This window comes from Schistocerca piceifrons, chromosome 6 (assembly GCF_021461385.2).
Source record: "Schistocerca piceifrons isolate TAMUIC-IGC-003096 chromosome 6, iqSchPice1.1, whole genome shotgun sequence".
Lineage (NCBI taxonomy): Eukaryota > Metazoa > Arthropoda > Insecta > Orthoptera > Acrididae > Schistocerca > Schistocerca piceifrons.
Genome location: NC_060143.1, coordinates 348,271,965 through 348,299,104, shown reverse-complemented (window position 1 = coordinate 348,299,104; position 27,140 = coordinate 348,271,965). Strand labels below are relative to the sequence as shown.

General features: G+C 41.3%; 1 protein-coding gene across 1 annotated transcript in view; it reads left to right on the top strand.

The window, feature by feature from the left end:
* Positions 1–24,894, top strand: part of LOC124802764 (intraflagellar transport protein 52 homolog) — a 74,874-nt gene extending 49,980 nt beyond the window's left edge. The window contains exons 6-7 of the mRNA XM_047263755.1: positions 24,137–24,382; positions 24,501–24,894. Of these exons, the coding sequence (XP_047119711.1) occupies positions 24,137–24,382; positions 24,501–24,779 (525 nt within the window). The 3' untranslated portion in view covers positions 24,780–24,894. The remainder of the gene's footprint in view (positions 1–24,136; positions 24,383–24,500) is intronic.
* The last annotated feature ends 2,246 nt before the right edge of the window (positions 24,895–27,140 follow it).

Here is a 27,140-nt window from a genome sequence, read left to right as displayed (position 1 = left end):
CCCACGACCGCTTTGTTTTCCCCCATTTTCAGTCAGTCTGATTTGATCTCCCCTCTGTTGAAGCCACTCCAGCACTTGGAGGACTCATGATGCTTCTCCATGATACTCTCCATTATCACCCAGTCCACTTAAACACTTCCTTCCAAGCAGTCGCTGTCTGTCTTTCCCTTTCTGGATACACCTTCTCTCTTTGTACTGTAAATATTCCATTGTCCACACCAATGGCACGAGCTGATCTCCTTCATCTTCTTGGTCAGCTTCCACCCCCCTATTTGCTGGTTGGGGACTTCAATGCCCACCACCCGCTTTGGGGATCTCCACATCCTTGTCCGCATGGCTCACTATTGATAGACGTCTTCCACCAAGCGGATCTTGTTTGCATCAACACTGGGGACCCAACATTTTTGTCTGCCTCCACAACAAGTTTCTCTCATTTGGACCTTTCGGTCGGTACTGTTCCGCTAGCTCAGCGCTTCGAATGGTTCGCCCTTGCTGATACACACTCGAGTGACCACTTTCCATGTGTCCTTATATTGCAGCCACAACTGCCATATATGCTCCCACAACACTAGAAGTTTGCCCAAGCCGATTGGACACTTTTTTCATCTCTAGCGACATTCGATGACCGTCACTTTTCTAATGTCGACGATGAGGTCACTCATATTGCAGACGTTATTCTTACAGCTGCGGAATGTTCAATACCTCGCACCTCCGAATTGCCCTGGCACCCCAAGTTCCTTGCTGGAACGAGGCATGCCGTGACACAATACGTGAGCGGCGACGTGCTCTTCGTGTTTTCAGACACCATCCTACTTTGGCCAACTGTATCCGCTATAAGCAGTTCCATGTGCGATGCCGTCGCGTCATCCGCGATAGCAAGAAGGCAAGCTGGGACTTCTTTACTAGCTCATTTAACACCTTCACTCCCTCCTCGGAAGTTTGTAGTCGGATTCGACGGTTCTCTGGCGCACCTAGTTTCTCCCTGGTCTCTGGGCTCACTGTCGCCCATGATAAATTAGTGGATCCCGTCGAAATTTCTAACTCATTGGGTCAACACTTTGCTGAGATTTCGAGCTCTTCAAATTACCCGCCAGCTTTTCTCCCAAAGAAATGTGCAGCGGAAGTGCAACCTCTAGTTTTCTCCTCTCAAAACTGCGAAATCTACAATACTGTTTTCTCCATGCGGGAACTCCAACATGCACTCTCTTCTTCTCGCTCCTCCGCCCCAGGACCGGATGGTATCCACATCCAAATGTTGCTGCATTTATCATACCATAGTCTGCGTTACCTCCTTCCGCTTTTATAATCGAATTTGGGCTGACAGTACTTTTCCCAGACGATGGCGGGAAGCTATCGTCGTTCCTGTTCCGAAACCTGGAAAGGACAAACATCTCCCCTCTAGCTATTGCCCCATTTCTCTCATGAGTAGTGTATGTAAGGTTTTGGAGCGTATGGTGAATAGCCGTTTAGCCTGGTGGCTGGAGTCCCACAGTATTTTAACACCTGCCCAACTTGGTTTTCGAAAGCATCGTTCTGCAGTTGACCATCTGGTTGCTCTCTCCACTTATATCATGAACAATTTTCTCCGTAAACGCCAAATGGTAGCAATATTTTTTGATCTGGAGAGAGCATACCATACCTGTTGGAGGACAGGCATCCTCCGCACACTGTTCTCTTGGGGCTTTTGAGGACGGCTGCCCCTTTTTCTTTGTGAATTTATGGCAGAGCGCACATTTAAAGTGCGGGTGAACACTACTCTCTCCCGTACTTTCTCCCAAGAAAACGGGGTACCCCAGGGCTCCGTGCTAAGTGTTGTACTGTTTGCCATTGCCATAAATCCAATTATGGATTGTCTCCTTCCTGATGTCTAGGGCTCCCTCTTTGTGGACGATTTTACGATCTACTACAGCTCTCAATGGACCAGCCTTCTTGAACGACATCCTCAAGGATGTCTCGATCGCCTCCACTCTTGGAACATTGAAATAGGCTTCCGCTTTTCTCCCAGTTAGACCATTTGTGTTAATTTTTGGCGTCGTACGTAGTTTCTTCCACCTTCCTTACATCTAGGACCTGTCAACCTTCCGTTTTTGGACGTCGCTAAATTCTTAGGTCTTATGTTTGACAGAAAACTGTGCTGGTCCTCCCACGTTTCCTATCTTTCGGCTCGCTGTCTGCGACCCCTTGACACCCTCTGTGTCCTGAATGGTACCTCCTTGGGAGTGGACCGAGTGGTCCTTCTCCACCTCTATTGCGCCTTAGTGCGCTCGAAATTGGACTATGGAAGCATAGTTTACTCCTTTGCTTGGCCGTCTATTCTTCGGCGTCTCGACTCTATTCACCACCGCGGATTACGGTTAGTGTCTGGAGCTTTTTACACCAGCCCTGTGGAAAGCCTTTATGCTGAGACTGCTGAACCTCCGCTGTCCAATTGGCGAGCTGTCCTTCTAAGTCGTTACGCTAGCCATCTCTCTTCCATGTCTGTAAATCCCGCCCATGACATTTTTTTTGACGCCTACTACCACTGGGAGTCCGCTTCCGTCAACTGCTCCATTCTCTTTCCTTCCGCTTTCCTAAAACTTTCTTGACAACTTGGGGTACAGCACCGCCTTGGCTCCATCCCTGGACCTGCCTGCTCCGTGACCTTCGTCAGTTTCCCAAGGATGGTACCCCTTCACTTGTTTATTGTCGGGCATTTGCTGCTCTATGTGCACAAATGTAGGAAGCCACATTTATTTACACTGATGGCTCAAAAACATTGTTTGGTGTAGGGAGTGCCTATATTGTTGGCGATACCCCAAATCGATTTTGGCTTCCCGGCCAGTGTTCAGTTTATACTGCGGAGCTTTACGCTGTTCTCCAGGCTGTCCAATACATCCGTCGCCATCAGCGGATACAGTATGTTATCTGTTCAGATTCTCTCAGGTCTCTTCTCAGTCTCCAAGCTCTCTACCCTGTCCACCCTCTGGTCCACCGGATTCAGGACTGCCTACACTTGCTCCACTGCATCTCTGTGGCATTCCTCTGGATCCCAGGTCACGTTGGTATCTGTGGAAATGAGGCAGCCGATATAGCGGCCAAGGCTGCAGTCTCTCTTTTTCGACCAGCTATTCGCACGATTCCCTTTGCCGATCTACGGAGTGTTTTATGTCGTTGTGTTGTTCTTTTATGGCACTCACATTGGTCAACACTTCCCAATAATAAATTGCAGGACGTGAAAGCTCTTCACTGTGCTTGGACCTTTTCCTCCCGAACGCGTCGTCGGGAAGAGGTAATTTTAACTAGACTCCGGATAGGGCACTGTCTTTTTAGCCATCGACATCTTTTAAGTGGCGATCCTCCCTCACTCTGTCCCCACTGCTCTCAGCTGTGGACGGTAAGACACCTTTTACTTGAGTGCCCCTATTTTACTCCGTTACGCGCTCGTCTACAGCTGTCGCCTGATATATCTTCCATTTCAGCAGATGACACGCGCTCAGCTGATCGCGTTCTTGAGTTTATTAGTGCCAGTGAGATGATGTCAGTCGTTTGAAGCTCTTTTTGGGGACAACCAACCCCCTTCTATAGTGGTTTTTTAAGCTTTCCTTCTGTTTTTAGTTTCTCCAATTTTTTGAGTTTCATTCCCATTGCTGCTGGTTTCCAGTTTTTACCTTTTCCTAAGTCACAGACCAGGCCCTAATGACCATAGTAGTTTTGCGCCCTAAAAAAAAACTTTGTCCAGTGTGTCTATTGGGGACCAAAAGATAATAGGGTTGCTATCCATGCCTTCATCTTGGCCCTTGAGGATGAAGGGTGGTTCGTTACCTGAAAAGGTCAAGAAGATGATAGTATACTGATGTAACATAGAATCATCCCCCCCCCCCACGCGGTGCTTTAAGTATTGGAAATTCAAGCACACGTCTTCCCGGTGCACTTCCAGCACCACATGTCACATTTGTGGACATCCATTGCATCCAAATACTCAATGTGCCCCTTCTTCTACCTGTCAGCTGTGGAGAGCACCACTCCCCCTGCTCGCTGGTCTGCACTGTTCTTTGCAAGGAGAGGAAGATTATGGAGTATAAGACCCTGGACCGGGCAACTTACCACCCTTCGTGGCTATTGGGGGTATCACAAAAATTGTAATGACTGTAACAGGGCGTCAGGTGGAGTTTGTATATATGACCTCATGTCTGTATATATATATCCTGTGTTCCTTCAAAAACCCTTAGAAGCTGTGGCTGTCAGTGTGAGGATGACACAGGCAATTTCCATCACCAGCATCTACCATCTTCTAGATGTTGACATGCTGCACCATGTATAGACTGCACTAGTTTCCCAACTGTCCCCACCTTTTCTACTTCTGGGTGATTTACACACCCATAACCCTTTGTGATCAATGACCAATGTTATAATGATCAATGAATGGACACCTGAGGGAAGTATATCAGTTTGAAGTACACAACTCCAAAGAGTCACGGAATATATCTATCTGGGTCAACTGATAAACATGAAAGGAGATTTAAAATCAGAAATATTATGGTGAATAGAATTAGGCTGGAAAGCTTATGGGAGGCACTCTTCAATTTTGAAATCTAAGATTTTGGTTGAGCTGAAGAAATCTATTTTTGACCAATGTATATAGTCAGTAATAACTTATGGCTGTGAAGCATGGACATTAAATGAGTTCATTGTTAGGAAGCTAACAGTAGCCCAAAGAGGAATTGAAAGATCAATGTTGGGTTACACGAAAAAAAGACAGGAAGAGAGCAGTTGAAATAAGATGAGCAACAAAGGTCACCGACATAATCTAAAGAGTGAATACATTGAAATGGCAGTGTGCTGGTCATGTTGCTTGAACAAAAGATGGTAGATGGTTTAAACAAGTCCTAGACTGGAGCCCAATTTACCAAAAAAAGACCTAGAGGAAGACCACCAGACGGTTGGGACAGAGATATAAGGAAGGCAGTGGGATTCAATTGGCAACAGGAAGCTCAGGCTTGGAAGATATGGAAGATCTTACTGGGATGCTTTGTTACACTCTGGCAGTTTCCACCGACTAGAGGAAGCAATGTGGTACGGGTGTGCAAGACTCACATGTCCCCTTCATCATTGGACTTACTTGGAGGTGCTTTGCTGATCTTCTTCTCAGGATAGCCAGCTGCGACGATCTGCCCAACTTCTTCCCTGTTTGGAGGAATTTTCTCTACTCTTAAAATCATTGTGTACACTCAGGATACTTTTAAATCAACCCTACTATATTTCACTTCCACAAACAGAACACCACATAACAGTTTCACATCAATGAATCATATTTCGTAAATTGAATGACTCCTGATCCGTCAGAAGCTATTGATTACTTTTACAATAAATACAGTTCCAAAAAGACTCAAGGTTCTCTTAAGTCCACCTTCCGCAACTCTATAGAGTGTCAGTAAGTAAGAAGGTAAAAGTAAGTGCCGATCAGCCATTCACCTTGTGGCATTCTTTTGACACATGTCCACCCTGCGCGCACAGAAAACTGGTGCGAGGTAGACACTCCCATTTCTCACAATTGTACGTAAAATATCGGGTGTTCAAGACGGCGGTAAACGGAGGGTCTCTAGAATTTGCGACAATTCTCGAGGCACTGCAACTCACTGACTCAAAGATGCAACATCATTAAGTGATAGAACTGGCTGATAATGGTGATGATGATGATGATGATGATGATGATGATGATCCCTTTGTGGGGTGGAACTGAGATTATTGGGCGTGGTATTTGTCTCCTAAATACAAGTGCTCTCACTCATTTTAGTGTGGCACATACTCAGCCAGTGATCTCTCAGTTTGCAGTCCTGCCCTTCTACCATGTGTCTGCTGGAGAGCTCATGACTACTTGTGCTATAGTGACAAGTATCTATCCACCCTTCCTGTCCCTCCGGCATCACTCATCTGGACACTTGCCCTGATGGGCTCTTACCAAGGCTGGCGGGAATGCTTTCACGTGTGCTACTACCATTGGATTTCCGCTGCATGCCGACATCGATGAGGTGATCCAGAACATTACTACTACCATTGTTTCTGCAGCTGAATCAGCAGTCCCTTGTTCCTCAGGTTGCCCCCGGTGGAAGACAGTGCCTCGGTGGTTGCTGGAAATTGCTGTGGCCATTAGAGATCATAGGTGGGCCCTCCAACATCATAAGCGGCACCCGTCCCTGGAGCACATTTTTGCCATCAAATGGCTCCGTGCCTGAGTCCGACAACTCATCAAACGACAGAATCAGGAGTGTTGTTGGGAATGATACATTTCCACCATTGGATCATGAACCTCTCCTTCCCAGGTTTGGACCAAGATGAGACACCTTTACAGCTATCAGACCCCTGCTGGTATACCTGGGATTTCCACACATGTAGCTGTATATACCGACCCAGATGCAATCACAGAGCGTCTTGCTGAGCATTATGCTTGCTCCTCTGCCTCTGCGAATTACCGCTCGCCTTTCATCTCCTACAACAGCAGGTGGAAAGCCAACACCTATCTTTTGCTTCACGCCACCCTGAGCCACGTAATGCTCCATTCAGTGAGTGGGAATTTCTCAGTGCCCTTGCAGCACATTGTCCTGACACTACCCCTATTCTTGACCACATCCATCACCAAATGATTAAACATCTATAACTGGATTACCAGTGCCACCTCCTTTCCGTCTTCAACCACGTCTGGAGTGATGACGAATTTCCGTCGCACTGGCGAGACAGTATCATTTTTAAAGTGCTAAAACCTGGTAAGACCCCACTAGATAGGGTAGCTATCGTCCTGTGCAAGCTGTTCGAACGTATAGTGAACAGACGGTTGTGTTGGCTTCTTGAGTCTCGGGGCCTTCTGGTTTTGTCCCAGGGCAGTTTTCACCAAGGTCACTCCACCAGTGACAACATGATATACATGGAGTCTGCCATCTGAACAGCCTTTTCCTGCAGTCAACACCTTATTGCCATCTTTTTTGACCTGACGATAGCCTATGACACCACCTGGTGACACCACATCCTCACTACATTACACGAGTGGGTTCTCCGGGATCCGCTCCCGATTTTTATACAGAACTTTTTGGCACTCCGCACCTTCAAAGATCGAGTCAGTACTTCGCACAGTTTCTCCCACATCCGAGAGAATGGGGTCCTGCAGGGCTCTGTACTGAGTGTGCCTCTCATTTTAGTGTTCATTTATGGTCTTGCAGTAACTGTGGGGTCCTCAGTATCACCCTTCTTATGTGCAGATGACTTTTACCTTCCCTTTTGCTCATCTGCTCCAAGACTTTGCATCATGCGCTTCTGTCACTGTTGTACAGTTCAGCCGCACCCATAGCTGTGTCTTGATGACCATCTCCTTAATGTAGTGGACTCTATTGTTTTTGGGACTAGTTTTCGACACCCACTTAACTTGGCTTCCCCATCCTTGTCAGCTTAAGTGAAAGTGTTGGCAGCATCTCAACATTCTTTGTTGCCTGAGTCACACCGATGGGGTGCAGATTGCCTTACACTGTTGCTGCTGTGCAATGCCCTGGTACAGTCCCATCTTGACTATCAGAGCCTGGTGAGTGGTTCAACATCACCCTTAGCATTACAGATGCTGGACCCTATACACCACTGTGAAGTTAAATTGCGATGGGAGCTTTCTGGATGAGCCCTATGAACAGGCTACTCATGGAAGTTGGTATTTCTCCATTGCGGACCCTGCAACAACAACTGCTTGCCAATTATAGTGCACACATTTGCAGCTCACCTAAACGTTCAAATCACTGTCTCCTTTTCCATAACATGGCAATACATCGCCCACAACAGCAATCCACAACGGGGATCCCAATTGCAGTCTTTGTCTGGCCACTGCTCACTGAAGTCGAGTCTTTCTCTGTACCACCTCTCCTCCTGGTCTGGTCACGTACACCTCCATGGTTTGTACCTCGACCACTGCTTCATTGGGACATATAAATAAGTCCCAAAAGACTCAGTGCATCCTGCGCCCCTCTGCTACCTTTTCCTCTCTATTCTTTCAGGGATCAGAGATAGTTTACACGGTTGGCTCAATGGTTGATGGTCTATTGGCCTATGTCCTTTTTCCACATTAGTCACCAGTAACATTCTGTCATTCTCTGGTCTATTTTCCTACATCCCTCCATGCCCAGATATCACATTGTGAGGGCAAAGGTGTCATTGAGTATTTGAGTACCATTTGCACCCTCTATGGTCTTGTATGATTGAGCAAGCATGGATATTTCAAAGTAGGTTCAGCAAAGTATAATTAGTGTTCATTAGTTAGAATAAGTGTGTGATGCTTTTTTCGTTTGGTGGTAATTTTATGCTTGAGATACTTCTGGTGCATTGTGCAGTATCAGGGATTTGGTGTAAAACGTTTAGTTAGTTCAGATTTGATCCTCACTCAACCTGGAAAATATATCCAAATTATCAAACGAATATTCTGATGTTTTATTATTTAATACATAATTATTAAACCAAGTTGTTAACCAGTACACAGACTTTCCATTAGAAGCTTGGAAACCATCACAAGATGATTTTTTTGAGAGTTTGCAAGGTTTTTGTCTGACCAGCACTGGGGCCTAACTGCAGGAAGATGCTCTTTGTTGGCACAAACCCTCGCAACGTTATCATGCACTTTCTACAATACCTCCTCCATTAGCTCAGCAGGTACTACTGTATGTGGCCCCATCTTAGTTGACCTACATAACAGCCTACCGTTCACACTAAACCACAGTTGTGTTGTGCTAATATGTTGCAGTCTGCATCAGCAGCTTGTGCCTTCTGCCACTCTGCAAGTCTGTTACCTAGTGCCCACACTATCCCAACCGTTCTGTTACGCCTGTCTGTGTTCCCATACTTCTTGTCATTTTTATGATTCAAGTCAAACTCACACACTCTGTGCCCTTTGCATGAGTCTCCTGGAAGGATCCTTTAACTTTGACAGCCACTTTAGTGCTTTGTGATCAGTTATCACCTTGTACAGATAACATCTGAAATAAATGACACTATATCTCAATTCCAACATCTCTTTCTGTAATTTCTTTAAGCTTTATGTAACTGCCACCAAGAGTGTGCTACTGGGTGCTCCTTACCCTGTACTTCCTGGCTCAAAAGACACCCTACTGCCTAGTTGGAAACATCACAACAGGATAAAACCCATCTTGTAAGATCAATACAGAGCTTGTTGTTAATGCCTCTTTTAACTTTTTTGAAAGAGGCTTGACATTCTGCCTACCACTGGAATTCCATATCCTTTAAAGTGATAATGAAATATCTGCAAATCCCTTCATAAGTTTTCTGTAATAATTCACTAATCCCATAATTGACTGCAACTTCTTACTCGTCTGCGGTGTTAGAAAATCCCTCACTCCCGTATCAAAATAGACTCTGTCTTCACCCCTTCCTAACTAATTACATATTCCAAGTAATTTACTTTCTGCAATACAAAATGACACTTCTCAAGAGACATGCGGATCATAATCTACTAAATACTTTCCTTAACTATTGCTTATGCTCCTCCATCTCCTTTGAAAACATGATGATCTCGTCAAGGTACATCATGCATTGCCATGGCTTTAAACACCTTAGCATTCTCTCCAGCAGCTTCTGAAACGTGTTTGGTGTACTTTTGAAACAAAATGGCATTAGCTGATACTAGTAATGGCTGCGAAATGGCTGAAAATGCATATTTTCATTAGTCCTGTGGCACCACTTCCAATAGATGGTAACCAATCCTTAGATCTAATGTAGAAAAGTACTGACACTGCACTAAGTTACCCAGAGTTTCTGTAATTTTTGTATTGGATTATCCATCTGCTGGTTTTGTGCTGTTTAAATCCTGATAGTCCCTGCAGAATCTAAAATTTCTTGTAGCATCTGATGATTTTGTAGGTGCAGCAACAGGGGCTGCCTAGAACTAGTACTTTGCACAATTGCTCTTTGATGAATTTCTCCATAATTGATTCTAATTGATGGGCAATTGTATACAGTTTTTGGCCAACAGGTGCTTCTTCCCCAGTTGGATTCCTGTACGGTTGTTGCCAGTGGTGGGCCATGAGGATCAAAATGGTCTTTGAATTCCAACTACTACTCCTTCACGGGTACCCTCTCTGTTTTCTTCACACACTCCATTTTTGCACGCAATGCAGTTGTACAGATCGCTCACTTAAGGCTATCGTCCACACTTGATCTGTATACATCATCTTCATCTAGAACATCTAAATTGGCTACTAACAACTTATTGGCCAGATTTACTTCATTAGTGCCAAAGTTATCTACACTGACAGCAACCACTCTTTCACTATCCGTTTCCGGTATGCATACATCAGTTTTATGTGCAAAACAACATGCTGCATCCAACGCCTCATTCTCTTCTAGTAGCTCAAACCACACTCAACATGTTAACAAGTAGTTCCATTTCTACGCTCATCCAAAGCAATTTCCCAGTGTGTTGCGCCACTTTACCTCAAGAATTGACTCGGTGATTTCGCGTGCAGTTTAATTGGTTTGTCCTTCGTGATAGATAAACCTTGTGGCTATTTATCGCTAGCAAATTAGGATTGTGCAGTACCCTTAACCTATAAGACCCACAACTTCCACCTCGACCTGAACACATGGCCATGCTGGCTCCAATGACTTTATATCACTGTTGCCTACCCCATGTAATTTATAATGTGGAAAGTTCAAGTGCCTCTTACTGAAGAGGTCCAGACTTGCCACTGACATATGTACCTGTGTGTCCAATACAAATTATGCTCCCTACAATTCACAATCCCCACTAAGCCACAATCAACTCTGCATATGTTTTTCAGCATTTAAATTTACTAGGACGCCATTTAGCAGATTAGGAGTTCCCATTGGTGTTTAAAGGGTGACTATTCTGCCTCTGTCCATTTCACCTCGTGTTCCTATAATCTTGATGGTGCAGAAACATGCCACAGCTTCCACGTTGTAGTTAATGACACTGCCTCTGAATATGCCCCAAATGTCCTCGTCTATAACATCTCGTGTGTCATACTCTTGTTGCAACATCTATCTCCTTTAACTCTGTAGCTGCCCTAATGGTGATAGCCAAATTCTTTGGGGGCACTCCCATACCCACCTTGACACATCAGCTGGCAGCCCCCTTAGGAAAGCATCCAATGCTGTATGCTCCACCTCGTGGAGAATAATTTTGTTTGATTTGTTGCCATCCATTAGCTTATAAGTATTTGCATTTTTCCTGATTCTGCCTCATTCGGCCTCTGTAGCACTCCACTCAGATGTTCCTGAAAGAATCCTGTGCTATTTTGTTTCTTTTAGTGCTGCTTGAGACCTACCCTTTGCTGCTCAAATGTAAGTGCACTTTTCAGGCTTCTGTGGTACCTAAAAAATGCTATTGCTTCCCCCGTCAGGTGCAACTGGGTCATTTGTAGTAAGGTTAGTCTGTCCAGAACCCCAGCCTTGCAGCTGCTACTAAGTGAGCTATAAATGTCAATATATCCTCCATTGGTTTTGTTTTCAACACACTCCTCCTTTTATCAGAGATTTAATTGCCTTCCATTTGGAAACACCCTGTGTGTGTAACTCTTGATAGTGTCGAACCCCTGTCGATCAAATCACACGAGATAGAAACAAAACACAATAACGCGACACAAATGGAACAATGAAATGCACACAGAGAATACAATACGGCAGAAGAGCCAGAAATGTTTATTCTAGACACTATGCCTAATTGTAAGCCACCTTGATTTTGTTTATTTAGCAAAATAATCACAGTGATGGCACCTGCGGTCCTGAACTGGTGCTGACTCAGTACCTGGTGTTCTATGGCCCAACAGGTTGCACTGCATGCGCCTCACTGGTTGCAAATAGTGTTCTCTAGGGTTCCTCCAGAGTTGCGACAAGTCAGCCAGTTCCTCCAGCTTTACAAATCCACTTTTAAGTTCCTGTGACATTCCCATTTCATATCCATCTCTCTTGCACACAACTGAGGAGGAGAAAACAATTAGTTTGTTCACAACATTGTGCTTACTGCTGCCTTCAAGTGTGACTGGAGATTTGTTCCAGGATGCAACTGCAGACATCCATATTGATGGAGAGGGAAACTAGATCACTCACTTAACACTAGTAATCGTTGGGAGGTGAATACCCACTACATTGGGTGGTGGAACTAGTTTTAGTGTCAGGAGCCCATAATTCACCACCCCAGGCAGGGTAGCAGTGGGTGGATGGCTGGCGGCCATCAGCCATATGAACATGAAAACATAATTGATTAGACAAACATTTTGTTAGTGAACACACAAAAACTATCACAAAGAAGCTCTACAATTGCAGTGCTCTCCAGGGCATCTGCTGAAGACATGAGGTGAAGTTGGTTGGACAGTTGCATCGCCCTAGTATCGAACAGTAGCTGTCTATTGTAGGAGGCTTGCAGTGGCTGGAAGTAGGGCCAGAAGTGCCCCACCAGATGGAGAGTGTTGAATCCATAACTTACGAGTTAGTGGAGGCAAAGTCCATTGTAGATTTATGTCTACTTGTAGACTGTGATGATCCTCTCCCCAAATTGTGTTATCGCCAGACTGCAAGCATCTATCTAAAAATTGGGGTATTTATACTGACTGTCTGTACTTGTTTTGTCAAGTTATTGATTCCCCATCGTGTTGCCCCAACAGAGTCCACAGCTCATGTGTGAAGTAATTGGGTCCCTGCAGAGGTCCTGTCTTTCCACTGCATTGTTATTACGTTGCTGGTCCCCCTCCTGGCTCCCGATCTGGTAGCTGCCTGGTGTAATAATGCAAGTAGCAGGCACTCCCTGACGTGTAACTGTATATGGTCGGGTCTAGTTTGGCCTGGCCCGTTTCCATTGCCTCTCGCATTACATGTGGCAACAACATTGTTTAATTCAGCAGCACCAAAAAACAGTATGGAGACCAAGGTAGACAGTGAGAGGGGAATGGCAGATATGAAGAGAGGGGTGATGGTGGGCGGGGATTACGATATGGACAGAAAGAGAGAGGGGTGTAGCAGGAGGTTGAGAGAGGAGAGGAAGGAGGAGATGGACATAGAGACATTGGTGGAGAGATAAATTTGAAGAGAAGTTGGGCAGAGGGGAAAGAGGTTGGTGGAGGAGATACGGAAAGAGAAAGGATGGTGGAAGAAACAGACAGAGAGAGGACGGGGAAAAGAGAAAAATAGAAACAGAGTGGGTGGGTGGAGAAGGTGGACAGAAGGAGAGGGATTAGGGAATGACAGGAAATGAGGAGTAGGATATGGTCACAGAGAGGCAGAGCAAGAGATGGACAGAATCTGGAGGAGGAGCTAGGCAGAGAGGCAGGGTCAGGAGGAAGAGCTGGGCAGGGAGGGAGAGTTCGAAGGAGATGGACTGAGAAGGATGAGGAGATGGACTAAGATGGAGGAGGAGGGGGTGCTGAGAGAGGAGAGGGTGGCATCTATGTATGCATAAATACTCTGCAAGTTCCACTACTAGTCATTTCCTTTTGTGTGCCACTCGCACAGAGGGGAAAATAGCTGAGTATATACCTCTGCAAGAGACCTCATTTCTCTTATCTTCATGGTTCTTACATGAAATGTATTGGCGGCAGCACAATTATTCTGGAGTTAGATTCAAGTGCCAGTTTTCTAAAGTTTATCTTAACAATATCTTGTGAAAGGAACATTGTCTTCCCTCCTGGGATTCCCACTTAAGTTCACAAAAAATCTTCATAATGTTTGCATCTTGGTCAAACCTACCAGTATGAAATCAATGGATCCTGCTACAGTTACTCAATGACCCCTTCCTGTGCCCCACAGCATCATCAGCAAACAGTTGCAGATTGCTACTCACCACATTATTTATGTATACAGAGTAGTACTTTCCTGGGGCACTTGACAGTACTCTTGTCTTTCATGAACACTCATACTTGAGGACCATGTTCTGATTTCTATTAATGAAGAAAGCCTCGTGCCACCCATGTACCTGGGAACCTATTCTGTATGCTCGTACCTTTGCTAAGAGTATGCCATTTGGCACTGCATCAAATGTTTTCCAGAAATCTAGGAATATGGAATGTGTCAATATGGTATCTGCCTGTTGCCCTTCATCCACAGTTCATATCGCGAGAAAAAGGCAAGCTGAGTTTTGCATGAGTGATGCTCTCAAAATCTGAGCTGATTTTTGGACAGAAGCCCTTCCATTTCAAGGAGAGTTGGGATGGAGGTGCTGGAGAGAGAGAGAGAGGGAAGGAGAGGGCTGTGTGGGAGGCAGATGGATGATGGAGAGAGTTAGTGACAAATGAAAAAGGAATAGGGTGTAAGGAGGCAGTTGGAATGGGGAGAGGGAGTGAGCTGGAAGGTGTAGAGGGTATGAGAAATGGAGGTAGGAAGCAGACATAAGGGGACTACGTTGTGAGAAGGCAGGTGGAAGAGGTACAGGGTGTGATGAAGCAGGTGGGATAGGGATAGGGTGTGATGGAGCAGGTGAAAGAGAGGAGAGAGAAATAGAAGGGCAAAAATAGATAGGGGTGAGTTTTATATTTCTCCCAATTATTTTGATGAAACTGTGTGGGCAAATGGCTCTCTCTCTCTCTCTCTCTCTCTCTCTCTCTCTCTCTCATTGGTAGGGTGGGATGGACGTGTGTGCGCGCACGCACCTTGTTTTAACATAGTTATTATATAAACAGGTGACAGTCAGTAGCAGTACATTATATAAAATTTTCTTCTACCGAATTAGCCTTACAAAAGATTTTTAAGACTTTAGTTAAAATTTTTTATATTAGTGTAAAAATTTGTTTTCTGCTCTTGACTGGATACGATGTCACACTGTATTACTAAATTTTATTTGTTTTTTATAGCTTTATTATTATTTTAAAATGGGACACATTCCTGACACATATACCCCTCTTAAAATAATTTTTGTACTAGGGATTAGGATCTGTAAAAAGAAGAGTGTTAATATAGTTATTAAGTCAAACAAATTTATTTACTCACAGCTTAACATTTTATAAAATTTGTAGTACCTACATATGAAATTAGTCCTTATCTCTTGCTTTTGTGTGCTGCATTGTCTGTATCATCATCTTGCATCATCTTTTGTTCCTTACTGGAAAATGTTTTCCAGCTGTATGTAAGGGCACATCATCATCCTCACATATGGGTGTGTATCTGCAGTAAAATGGTAAGATAATAAGCTAGTTACTGTTTTGTGAATGGCTCACAATTTGAGAGATATAAAATATATCACAAGAAAAAACAGAGATGGTACAACGTCAGCTATATCCTACTCTGCAGAGTACACACTTCTAATGGGAGCTGTAGAGTGCTTCGACCAGTGTAGAGGAAGATGTGCTTCTGAAAATAAGTCACTTAAATGGTGGCATTGTCTTTTTAATTTTCTTTTGGGTGTTGCAGTAGTAAAAAGTTTCATCATATGGACTGTAATAATTGAGTAAAATGTGACCACTTTTCTTTTCCCCTCCCTCTTCTAAGGCAGCTTTCAACTGGGAGAAATATTACAAGTGGGAGAAGGCAAGTGTTTATCACAAAATCAAACCAGGAGTTTGTGTAGTTTCCCATTTCATATCAAATCAAGGGAAATAAAATAAGATTGTGACACCAAATTAAATATATAAGTGTAGTGATTTAGACATAAATATGAAGAAAAAGCACAAATGGAGCATCTCTCCTCACACTGGCTATAAGGCAAAACCATTAAACAAATTTAAAAGTGTTTTATCAAAAAATAAGTGAACAAATATGTATATTTCTAGCAAACAGTGTATTGCAAACAGGGAAAACACATAGAAAACCATGTGAACACCATGCACATAATGCACAACTGAAGCAATTAAGTGATATCTCATGCATTAGGTGCCAAACAGTGATCTTGTTGGCTCCAAACAGTCAGTACATTCAACCCTAGATCACAGCACCACACAGATTGGGACTTTCATATCCATGTGAACTCGAGGAAATAAATTTGTATGTTGGATATGTATGTCCCCACTGGTCACGACAATGAGTCTCACTGTGGCTGCGAGTGTGTGGATTTGTTCGTCTGTGTGAAGTTAGTGTAATGAGAAAAAGCAAAAGCTCAAAAGCTATTGTAAATACTGTTTCCCATTGGGTGTTTCTATAGGCTCCATATCAGTTGTTGGTGAGTGGTTGCCTTTCCTTAATCATACTGCAATGGTTGATATCTGATAAATGTTGTTTGACACTAGATTGCAAGAGGATTTTTGGTTTGTCTAATGGGGATTTAGGTTCTCACTGGCTTGTCTCACTTAGATGCATCTACATATTAGTGCACTGAGGAACCTGACCCAAACATGGCGCAGTATGAACTTAATGCATACAGACTGAGCTGAATCAAATTGATTCAACTACATTAACATTGAAGTGTGTGACTATCATCATTTTTATAGACATTTTCTATAGCTTCCAGGCAGCATAAGGCAGGTATCTATTATTATTCCCGGTGATTGTTCATACCTATAATGCACTACCTCCCGTTTAGCTCAATATCATATTATATCTTCCTAATCTCTTTATCGTATTCTGTATCCAGATTTTCATTAGAGGAGGATTTTTATACTTTACACTTTTCACTTTTTAAAGTAGTTTTACTACAAGACTTAGGTTATTGTGGAACTTGAGCAAAAGTAAAATAGCTCTTTTTCTCAGACTGATATACAAAGTTAACTACTTCATATTTATAGTTCCCTCATAGTTACTTTCACCAGAACTTGTGAAATTATTATTGTTATGTATTGCTTAAAATATCTGAACAAATTACCTTAACTATCACATTCAATACAGTCTTCTTTGGTCCATTGCTTCCAACCTCTCCATGCTTGAATCACTACCCACAGCCTTCCTTCTACCATTCTTCTCTCTCGTCCCCCACCCCATCCCTCTTTTTTCTTTGCTTGTTCTTTTCTTTCTTCTCCTGTATGTTTCATTCTCTTCGCCTGTATGCTTCATTGTCTTCGTACCATCGTAATTAGTTCTTTATGTTACAAACTTGACTCTTGTCCGCTGTGTTCACTGAGGGCAAATCAGTCATATTCAGTAAATTTCTGTAGACAATATTTCCTCATTTTTACTGTACATTGCTGGCCATCACAGTTGCAGTGCCAGGAAATATAGCAAATAATGAAATTTTATGTATTGTGTGTAAACAATATAGCAGGAAGAATACATGATCAATACGTACCATAGGTGATTTGGGAGCATACAGAGTGTATAGCACACACATCTGCCTTCTCTGTCAGCAATAGTGTCTCTAACCCAGCTGAACACTGAGTCAAACTGAGCTTGGATGAAAGATTTGGGTACACCATTCCATGCTGCTCCAGCTATATGCCAGAACAGCTGTTCCTACCACTGCCAGAATTCCAACATGTAATGTTAGACGTACCTCTTTATTACATGAGGTGAGGTGTATAACATACTGCATTTACTCGAATCTAAGCCGCACTTGAAATTTGAGACTCGAAATCCTAGGGGAGAGAAAAGTTTTAGCTGCGCCTCCAAATCGAAACAAAGTTGGTCCATTATAACATGAGACACAATTTAGGTCGAATGGATGAAGATACAGCTACAGTAGTTTGGTTCGAGTTGTAAGCTTAGCAGTTAAGTTTTACCAGGTAGCAATTGCTATACATCAGGCTCTCCTCCCGTATTTATGCGGGTACCCTTCCTTTTTCACGTGCTTCATCTGGTTTAAATCGATTGCTTAATTTGCTTTGATCTGATAAGTGAAATTCTCTTTGTTATAGGTGTTTACGTCACTCTAAGCTGAAAATGCATTTTTGTACTGTGCCATGCATTGTTTGTCGCATTCTGATAGTGAATATTTATGACCTGTTGCCGCTCGCGGCATGGCTTACTTTTGTGCGCGCTAGCGCCGCTTATAATTAAAAAAAAAGAGGTGAATTGTCTCATTAGCGAAACAATGGTAAGAGACTGCTATATGTTGTTACTTATACTGCTACTTTCTTTGATAATGATCAACAAGAACCAAATGATAGAAGATGTTCTGAATGAGAGCTTAGCGAAAACTTTTCTCCATTTGAAAATCTTTGCAGATGCCTCTTTATGCATTACATTCTGCACAGAAATTAGTCATCTTAGATTTAAAAATTTAGTCACTTGCCGTTCTTCATTTCTGTTTGTCTCACTATCCAGCATTAGAATAGTATGAATATAAAAATGACATGATATGTATATTCTTCCGCGTTTGCTGTTGTCTCACTCTAGTTTCGTAGTTTATTAGGAAGACAGGATTTAAATGAGATAGCAGCAAACACAAAAGAACACATGGCATAATGTTCACATTCGTATTATTCTTATGGTGAAGAGAATACTGCATGTGATTCACAATTCATAAATGTTCCTATTAGCAACCATTTCTTGTCACAGGTTGGAAAAAATTCAGAACGTAGAGTTGGCCATATTGACATACATCCCCAACAGTCTTGCTAGTCGAATTTTCATAGTAGATTTTTAGTAATGACTTCAAATGCGCAGAGTGTGATGTTATCTTCAGTCCGTAAACTGGTTTGATGCAGCTCTCGATGCTTTTCAGTCCTGTGCAAAGAAGAGTAGCAACACTTATAAAATAAGAATGGAAATAACTTAGAAATTAAATGCTGAAATTAAAAAAAAATTATTAGGTTTGTAGTACATCTTATACGAAATGTTTAAAATATCAGTCATGATTCTGAATCACTATCACTCGATTCTTTGTTGCTCATTTCTTCACACAGAGCATCGTCCTCTGTGCCATCTAGTGCATTAAATACAGAACATTTTTTAAATGCTTGTTGCACAGTCTGATTTGGAACACACTTCCATGCATCATAAATCCATTGGCACACTTGCACATTTGTCTGTCGCTTTTCGAAAGCCAGTCTGTGTACATGCGTTTAAGCTTGCCCTTAGATGGTTTATTCAGACAGACGTCAAGTGGTTGCAGAATTGACGTCATCCCGCTTGGAATTACTGTCAAGTCCATTTTACTTTCCTCTGATTCTCGTTTTACTGCAGGCGTTGTAGGCCTGCATACGCATCTAATACCAACAAATTGCGTAAACTAAGCATTGCACCAGGACGATGATTCCACACATCCCTAATCCATTCCAGCACCGTGTCCTCCGAAAACCAATTAGTTTCGTTTGCTCGTACAATTACAGTTTTTGGAAACACTTCCGATTTCGGTGAAGTCTTTCGCTTGAAAACTATGAATGGGGGTAATTTATGTCCATCTGTTGTGCAAGCAAACATGACGGACATCCACTGTTTTTCATCCCCCAATGTAAGAGCACTTATGTCTTTCTTTCCTTCGGCGTCAACCATATAATTTGACGGCATGTCAAAATATACGGGAGTTCTGTCAGCATTTTCATGACTAAGAAGGTACGGTATTGATTTTCTGTGTGCTGCCTAATTATGAAGTGCTGAAATTCCACAAGTTTTTCTTCATAATTTTTTGGCAGCTTCTGTGCAACTGAAGTTCGCCTCCAAAGTGAAAAACCCCAGCGCTTCATAAACAGATCAAGCTAGCTGCGACTAGCCTTAAAATTTTCGATTTTTTGCTCTCTAGCAATTTCATGTGCCTTAACTTTTAAAATTTCGGCGTTCACAGGCAGGAATTTCTGATGCTGTTCCTTAACAAATTCATTTAAAATCACCTAGTGCATGATATCGGTCACACTTTGGCCCACTAAATGCTTTCCTGCTACTTAACATTCAAATAATTTGTCTCTCTGCAGTTGCCATCGCCTGACGTTGCTCTCATCAAACCCGTGTCGCAGACCTGCAGCACGATTACAGCTTTGTTCCGCAAAAGAAATAACTCTTCTCTTGAATTTGGCACTATAAAGAAAGTGCTTAATTATGGTTCACTAACACCAAACGGGCACTTCATAAAATTCCACGAAGCAATAGGTGCTGCTACGTAAAATCTCACTGAGTCCCAGCGTATCAACTCATGCAACAATCGTAAAGCCTTGTGTATTGTTGGTATTTTTCTGTGAAGAAATTTATTTTTGTTGCTACGAATATTTGAAAGGCTGCTACATTCGAAGATGAACAATACGGAATTTCTACTTACTTTGTTGGATAATGTGTGTAAATGCAGTGGTCGAAACTCGGGGCGGAGAGAAAAAGCTTGTCTTCTACCTTTTTTTTAAAAAAAATTTATTTACTGACGCAGAGGTTTTGGCGCCAGTATTTATCTTTGTGCCTGCAAAGCATGCCGGTGTAGCGCTACATATATTCAACAGCAGAAATTAGTTGTGGCTGCACCTACCTACATTTTTCAGAACTTCCGCTTACTGTACACTCGATTCTAAGCCGCAGGCTGTTTTTTGGATTACAAAACCGGAAAAAAAGTGCGGCTTAGATTTGAGTAAATACTGTAATCTTCTCATAAACAACCGACATTCAAATGCAAGTTCTAAATTAGAAACCCGCTGTGTAATCTCTCTTTATACAGGCTAGAGGCAGTAGTAATCCTACCTACATTGTGTGATTGCTTTGAAATGTTAATCTTTTACAAACTCGAGCATGTTGTGTACTTCATGTTGATTTGACATTTGATGATTGCTTTCTTGGTGGGATTGCAGTTTTAATGGCCCCCCAGCATATAACTTCTCATGACAACCCAAGTCATTCTCCTGTATAGTAAAAGTCCATATCACTGCAGGGGACTGATGACCTTAGCTGTTTAGTCCCCCTTAAACATCCCAACAACCACCACCATATCACTGCATCTGTTCCATTTTTGTGATTCATATACACTGAAGGGTCTTTGTTACTGTCTATGTAGTAAATCAGTCCAGTTCCAGGCACTATAATCACTGTTAAGAGTGCTGTCACGTATTAGACATTTACTATCACTGCTTTGTCAGTTTGCCATGCAATGTCATTACTGATTACTGTCTGCTTCTTCTAGACCTTTTTGCTTTTCCTGAAGCATCTGATTTGTGTTTTTGTACATTCATGATTAATTTTTCTTTTTATCTTTTCTCAGGTTTGCTTACTACTACTTTTCGATTTTCTATGCAGCCATTCTAAACCAGTGTCATATCATTCCATAACTGTTTTAAAGGTTCAGTAAATTGCTCTACATCTTATATGATGTAATATTCTTATTATTATAGTGTCACATCAAAAGGCGGCTCAGTTTTGGAGAGTTCTCCGCATTTCCTCTCTGTGAACCCCTGACACCCAATGAGTTTTAATCTGCCTTTGGATGTCTTGCTGCAACACCAGATGATTATCCCTGCTCTCTTGCAGACTGTGGCATATCCATTTTTCAGTGGCTTCCCTATCACTGCCTCTATCTGTAAAGAAGTGCCTGTCATCATGATGTGGATTATAACTCAATAATCATATGAACTGCACTTTCCATAATTTCTCACAGACACTTCTTTCAAAGAAACTTGGTTGGTTATACATGAAGTAAACTGTGACACATTGGACTTAATTTTTTTGAATCCACACAAAGAGCCTTATTGTTTTGATGAGAAACCGCTGTCGTTTGTAATTGGAGTACATGTGCAGCATAGCACATAAACACTGAACACTGCTGCCATAGGTACCTGCTAACAGTGAACACTTTTCCTGCAATTGAAATGAACAGCTTACATTATAGACACCCACAAAACATGGATCCTGCAAACTGTGGCCTTCGACCACTTTCTGCAAACCATCTCATTTTAGGAGTTACCTAAAACTTAAACTAGCATATGGTTGCAACTGCAGCTGCCCGTGCTAAAATGTTCATAAAAGTCAAAGGAAGTAGAAAACTGCAGAATTTTCTGTTGCTCTTATCATGTAAAAGATTAAAATTATAATTTGTTGCAGAAAATTTGTGTGACTAGTGGACTGATGGTCCATTGGTAGCATCCTTCTATTACTTGTAACTGCTTTAGAAAATGCTTTACTATCTCGTTGACCAAGGAAAATAGAAAAAGTCTCTTAACATATAATAGTGATACAAAAGACACAAAATCCTTTTGATAGGTGTGTATGTATGTTGTCTTTGTAAGTCTTCTTTAGGTAATGACTGTTTCCATTGATACAAACAGCAGAAAATCCCTTCGATAAATCAGTGTGTATGTTGTCTTTGCAAGTCTTCTTTAGGAAATGACTGAACTTCTTTGTCTTAAAAAGACATCAGATATGTTTCTTGCATGTTGAAATCACTCTTGCTATTCACCTGATTATGCACCAGTTTCATTCCACCAACCCCCCCCCCTCCCGCCCCCTTATTTATTTAGCCTCAGTGTGACCTTTGAACATATCTGGACCTTATGAAGATCAGAAATATTAAATTTTAAAGTCTCAGTCCCATGTTTCTGAAGTCTTGTTTCTAAGTATCCAGCTAATGAACTTAGAAATGGAGAAGCCACACAATACCTCAGAAGTGTATTGGAGGAGGGGGGGGGGGGAGAGTTGTCTTACAATTTATTTCTGGTCCATAATTAATAATTACTAAGAAATGTTTTGGTTGCACCAGTATCTTTTCTCATAAGGCCACACCGGTAGTAGCTTTTTAGCAGCAATTCATAACACTATTCTTTGTCACTCATACTGTTGTCATTTTCTGCTCTTTTTTAATTATCAGCGTTAAAGAACGAAATTATTTTGTCTTCTCAAACTTTTGTCTCTCATCAGAAAATTGTAGAATGAATTTTCAATTTGCAGCAGTGTGCACACTGATTTGAAACTTCCTGTGAGGTTAAAACTGTGTTACAGACTAGGACACGAACCTGAGTCTTTTCCTTCTGCAGGCAAGTAGTTTACTGGCTGAGTTATCCAGACAGTGTCTCAACCTGTCCTCATAGTGCACACTCTGCTTCAGAGTGAAAATTCATTCTGGAAACAGTCCCCTGTGGCCATAGCATTTCTCTTCCATATCATTTATTCCAGGAGTGCTAGTCCACAAGACATGCAGGAAAAATTTGGTGAAGTGTGGAAGCCAGGAGAAGAAATAGTTGTGAAAGTAAAGCTGTGAGGACTGTTCGTGAGTCATGTTTGGGTAGCTCAGTTGGTAGAGCACTTGGCTGCAAAAGGCAAAGGTAGCAGGTTTGAGTCCTGGACTGGCACACAGTATTTATCTGGCAGGATGTTTCACATCAGAAAATTGCTTTTTCTATTTGCTAATTTTGCATATGGTTTAGCCTTAATAAACTGTGAATAGTTTTCCGTACTTTAAGTAGCTGGCAGATTTTTTAATTTGTCATTGTTAAGTCCTTACAGCATCCAATACTGCATGAATTCCACAGTTACCACCCAACCACTGTTGCATATAAATTGCAGATACACAAGCCTCGTACTATATCTATACTCTAATAAACCTAACTTACACACCGTATATCACCTGCAAAGAGAGGAATTAAAAAGAATATAAACTTCCAAAGTACTGAATTTAATTTCCTTACAATCAGTCAAGACATTAACTAATTATGGCAAATACTAGGGAATGGCATGTCATAAGATACTAAGACTTGAAAGGTGTTGATTCCACTGAACTGAAGGAAGAATGGAAGGCTAAGTGTGTGCCACACATGTTAAATATTGTGAAAAAGAGTTGATAGTGGACTACAGAAAACTGGATTTGGAGTTAAGCTCCAACAAGAATTTGCTTCCAGAGTAAAAGTAAGCTTAACAATCCTCCAGTCCTAGGTTTCCAGATCATTCCAATTGCTGTAAACAAGAAGGTATTCAGTGCATGTATATGCTTTGCTATTTACAATTTGGAAAATGATTTGCTGCTTTGTAATAAAATAACTCATTAATAAAATGAAGTAAATTACAAGAATATGAATTGTAAAAAAAGTAGGTTTTAAAAGCTATAGTTCAGTTTTTCCCTTGTTGGTACATTCTCTTCAGTTATTGTATTGTTTACCCTGTTACCCACTAACAAAATATGACATCTTGTCATAACTGTAGGTTAATAAGTTGAAAATGCATTAAGAAAGTTATGTAGGAGAATTTAAAGTACTAACCCTCAGAACATATTATATAACACTATTGCTTTTTTCCAATGGATGTTACATCATAAAGAGCTAATAGTAGATATCTGGAATTCATACTCGTTACACATGGTGTCTCTTACTACAATATGTGAAAATCTCAAAATGTTTCTCATTCTTTGCAGATAGCAGACTACAACATGATACCAGACACAGCAAAGTTGGCAGAAAGGCCACGTGTATGCTTACAGGAATCGACAGATGAGATACCAATGGATTACACGAAGTTGTTTGATCAGCGTTTATTCTCCATACATACAGGCATTGTGGCAGATGCAATTGAAGCTTACAATCAATTGAACGTGAAACATGAACCCCTCAGACTTATAACACCTCAGTTTGAAACACCACTTCCATTTCTTCAAGCAGCTGTGAGTTTAAACTAATGTTGTGTGCCTTTGAGCTTATAAAATGTAATTTTTCCTTATAATGTGTTAAGTGATTTCCTTCTTAGTCTATGCTGTATTACATTTTATTATATTTCAATAGGTATTTCCACCATCATTCAGAGAGCTCCCTCCTCCTTCTTTGGAGCTTTTTGACCTGGATGAAGCATTTAGTTCAGAGCAGGCAAGACTTGCCCAGCTTGCAAATAAGTGTCAGCTGACAGCTGGAGAAACAGAATCAGAAGCAGATGTGGAATACTTTATTCGTGAATGTGGATATGCCCTGGGTGTAGATGCACCCTCTCCTGACGCTAGATCCATTCTACATGCAGTTGGGTTGCAGATTGCAGAATTCCGCAAACTGGGTCAACCAGGAGAATAAATAAACTATTATCTGATGTAATTGTTCAGAATTGTTGTGTTAGTTTTTGATGGTGTGCATTTTCTACTTTATTCAGTATTGCTTTAAACAATAAATGTCAATATTTTAAATAGTTGATGATGTTTTGCATTAGTCCTTCCAAATTTCCACCTGTTGAAATGTTTTCATTGTATAAAGTTCAGTCTGCAAGGAGGAGAATAAAAACTATCCGTGTTTGTTAATTTTTTGTTGTTGTAAAATACTGTTAGTGCAAATTAAACAATGGGAAGATACATCTTGTCAGTAGGAATAGGAAATTAGGTAGTGAGGGACAGAAATAGTGTGATATTAAAAGTGTATGTACTGTAATTGGAAAAAAAATGAAAGAAAAGGGCCAATAACTTGACTCTGTAGACTTTCTGTGTGGAGTACATAAAAATTAACATTATGCAGCATGCCAAAATTTCGCTGTACACTCATCAGCAGTAAAAAGGTCTGCGTAAATTGAAGTCCTAAAAAATAATATGAAGCATAGCAATCTCGCAGTTTACAAAAGAGATGCTTTGAAAAAGTAATATTATTTGAATAGTACACTGAACCCATTGTCAGTATTCTGAATAGAATGTAGACCAGCAAATAAACTCTACAGTCATTAGCTATGCAGGGTATCTCAGAAGAAACTACACAACTTCAGCCTTGTGGCCCCAGAAAAAATTAACATGTACAAGCACTTTTGGCGTGTAAGATTCATAAAGCCAGATTTTTTAGTCTGTTTGAGTACATGTGCCTTGACATGGCATGAATGAGGTGAGAAATCATTACACCAGCTATGAGGTGGGTATGAATACCCGAAACTCTGATGATGAATTTTTGATACTATAATCATGTATTAAGTATTTTTTACTTGGGATATTATTAATGGTGTCTATTAAAGAAGATGAGTAAGTAAAATACTATGTTTAAGATATAAAACTTTTTTTGGGAAAGGGGGGGGGGAAGGTGTGAAATAATGAAGTGTGTATACTTTCTCAGAAAAAGCACGCATTTCAGAAGTTTAACATTTTCTCATACAAAATTTGAACAAAATTACAGTTTCTTTGATTAATTAACATAATGATATTGTCTTCTAATTATAAAACAGAAAAAGAAAATAAAAGGTCTTATATGAGATCAATTAGCTCAGCACCAACATTACACATACAAATCAGCACATTCTCTGCACATAAAAATCGTGTGCTCCATACACATTGGCTTCTCACACTTCGAACAACAAAGTTTTGTTTTCCTGTCCTTTTTCCCCCCAATACAGTCACCACACTTGACGTATCTACCAGTCATTTTTTTGGAACTGGCGATGAGTTTCTCCCAGTTGACTAGCAATCCTTTTTCGAATTTCCCTTGGAAACCATAAAAAAATGTCATAGGCCAACCTTTGCTGTTGTGGGCAATATCATAAGTGGCACTCGGTTCACACCTGTCAATTGGTCTATGTTTTTATCATGGTGTAAAGTTGACATAACCAGCACAACTTTATTTTTCTTTTTTTACATACGTAGGACACCAAATCGAGATCTATATGCTTCTGTTCCTTTTTTGAAAATCTCAGGTACACTTGTATTGTTTCTATGGACTGTGCCAACAGAAGTTAATGAATGTTCTTGCAAGAGATGGATCATAAGAGGGTAACTAGTAAACCAATTACTGAATGTCAAATTCGTATTTGTTTTCGTTATTGGCTCCACTAAACAGTTTAAAATATCATATGCTTTATTAGCAAGCTGGTAATGTCCTGGTGGCTGTTTTCCCAAGTATTCTTCCAGTTGGAGGATATAGAATGTCTTCGCATCTACAAGAGCACATATTTTTAGGTCGTATTTGGTTGGCTTGTTTGGCATGTATACACAGAAAGGACATCTCCCTCGGAAAGATAACAACATCTCATCAATAGTAATGTTCTCAGAAGGCATATAGTGTTGTTAAATATTTTCAACAAATTTATCAAAAATATCTCTTATAGCATCTAGATTGTCAGTCTTTTTCCTTTCATCCTGAGTGTTCTTATCATCGAATCTCAAACAGTTCTGGAGTAAGTAAAACCCCTGCAGTGACATTGTAGTCCGAAAGATTGCAACTCCAGTACCATCTGTACACTACCAATTGAGCCAGTCCCATAAATGCCTTCAAATGCTCCAATGTTGCATTGTTCATGTGGTACTGCTCTTTATTTTCTGGATAATTTCCCTTGATATTCCTTATTTGATTGATTGTATGTGTAAGTACAGTATTCAACATACTGTTTGTTGTAAAAAGACTCCAACATTCAGTCTCTGTTTTGCCATGTTTTGCAGCACCTTTTACACCTAGAGAATTGGTAATAATATT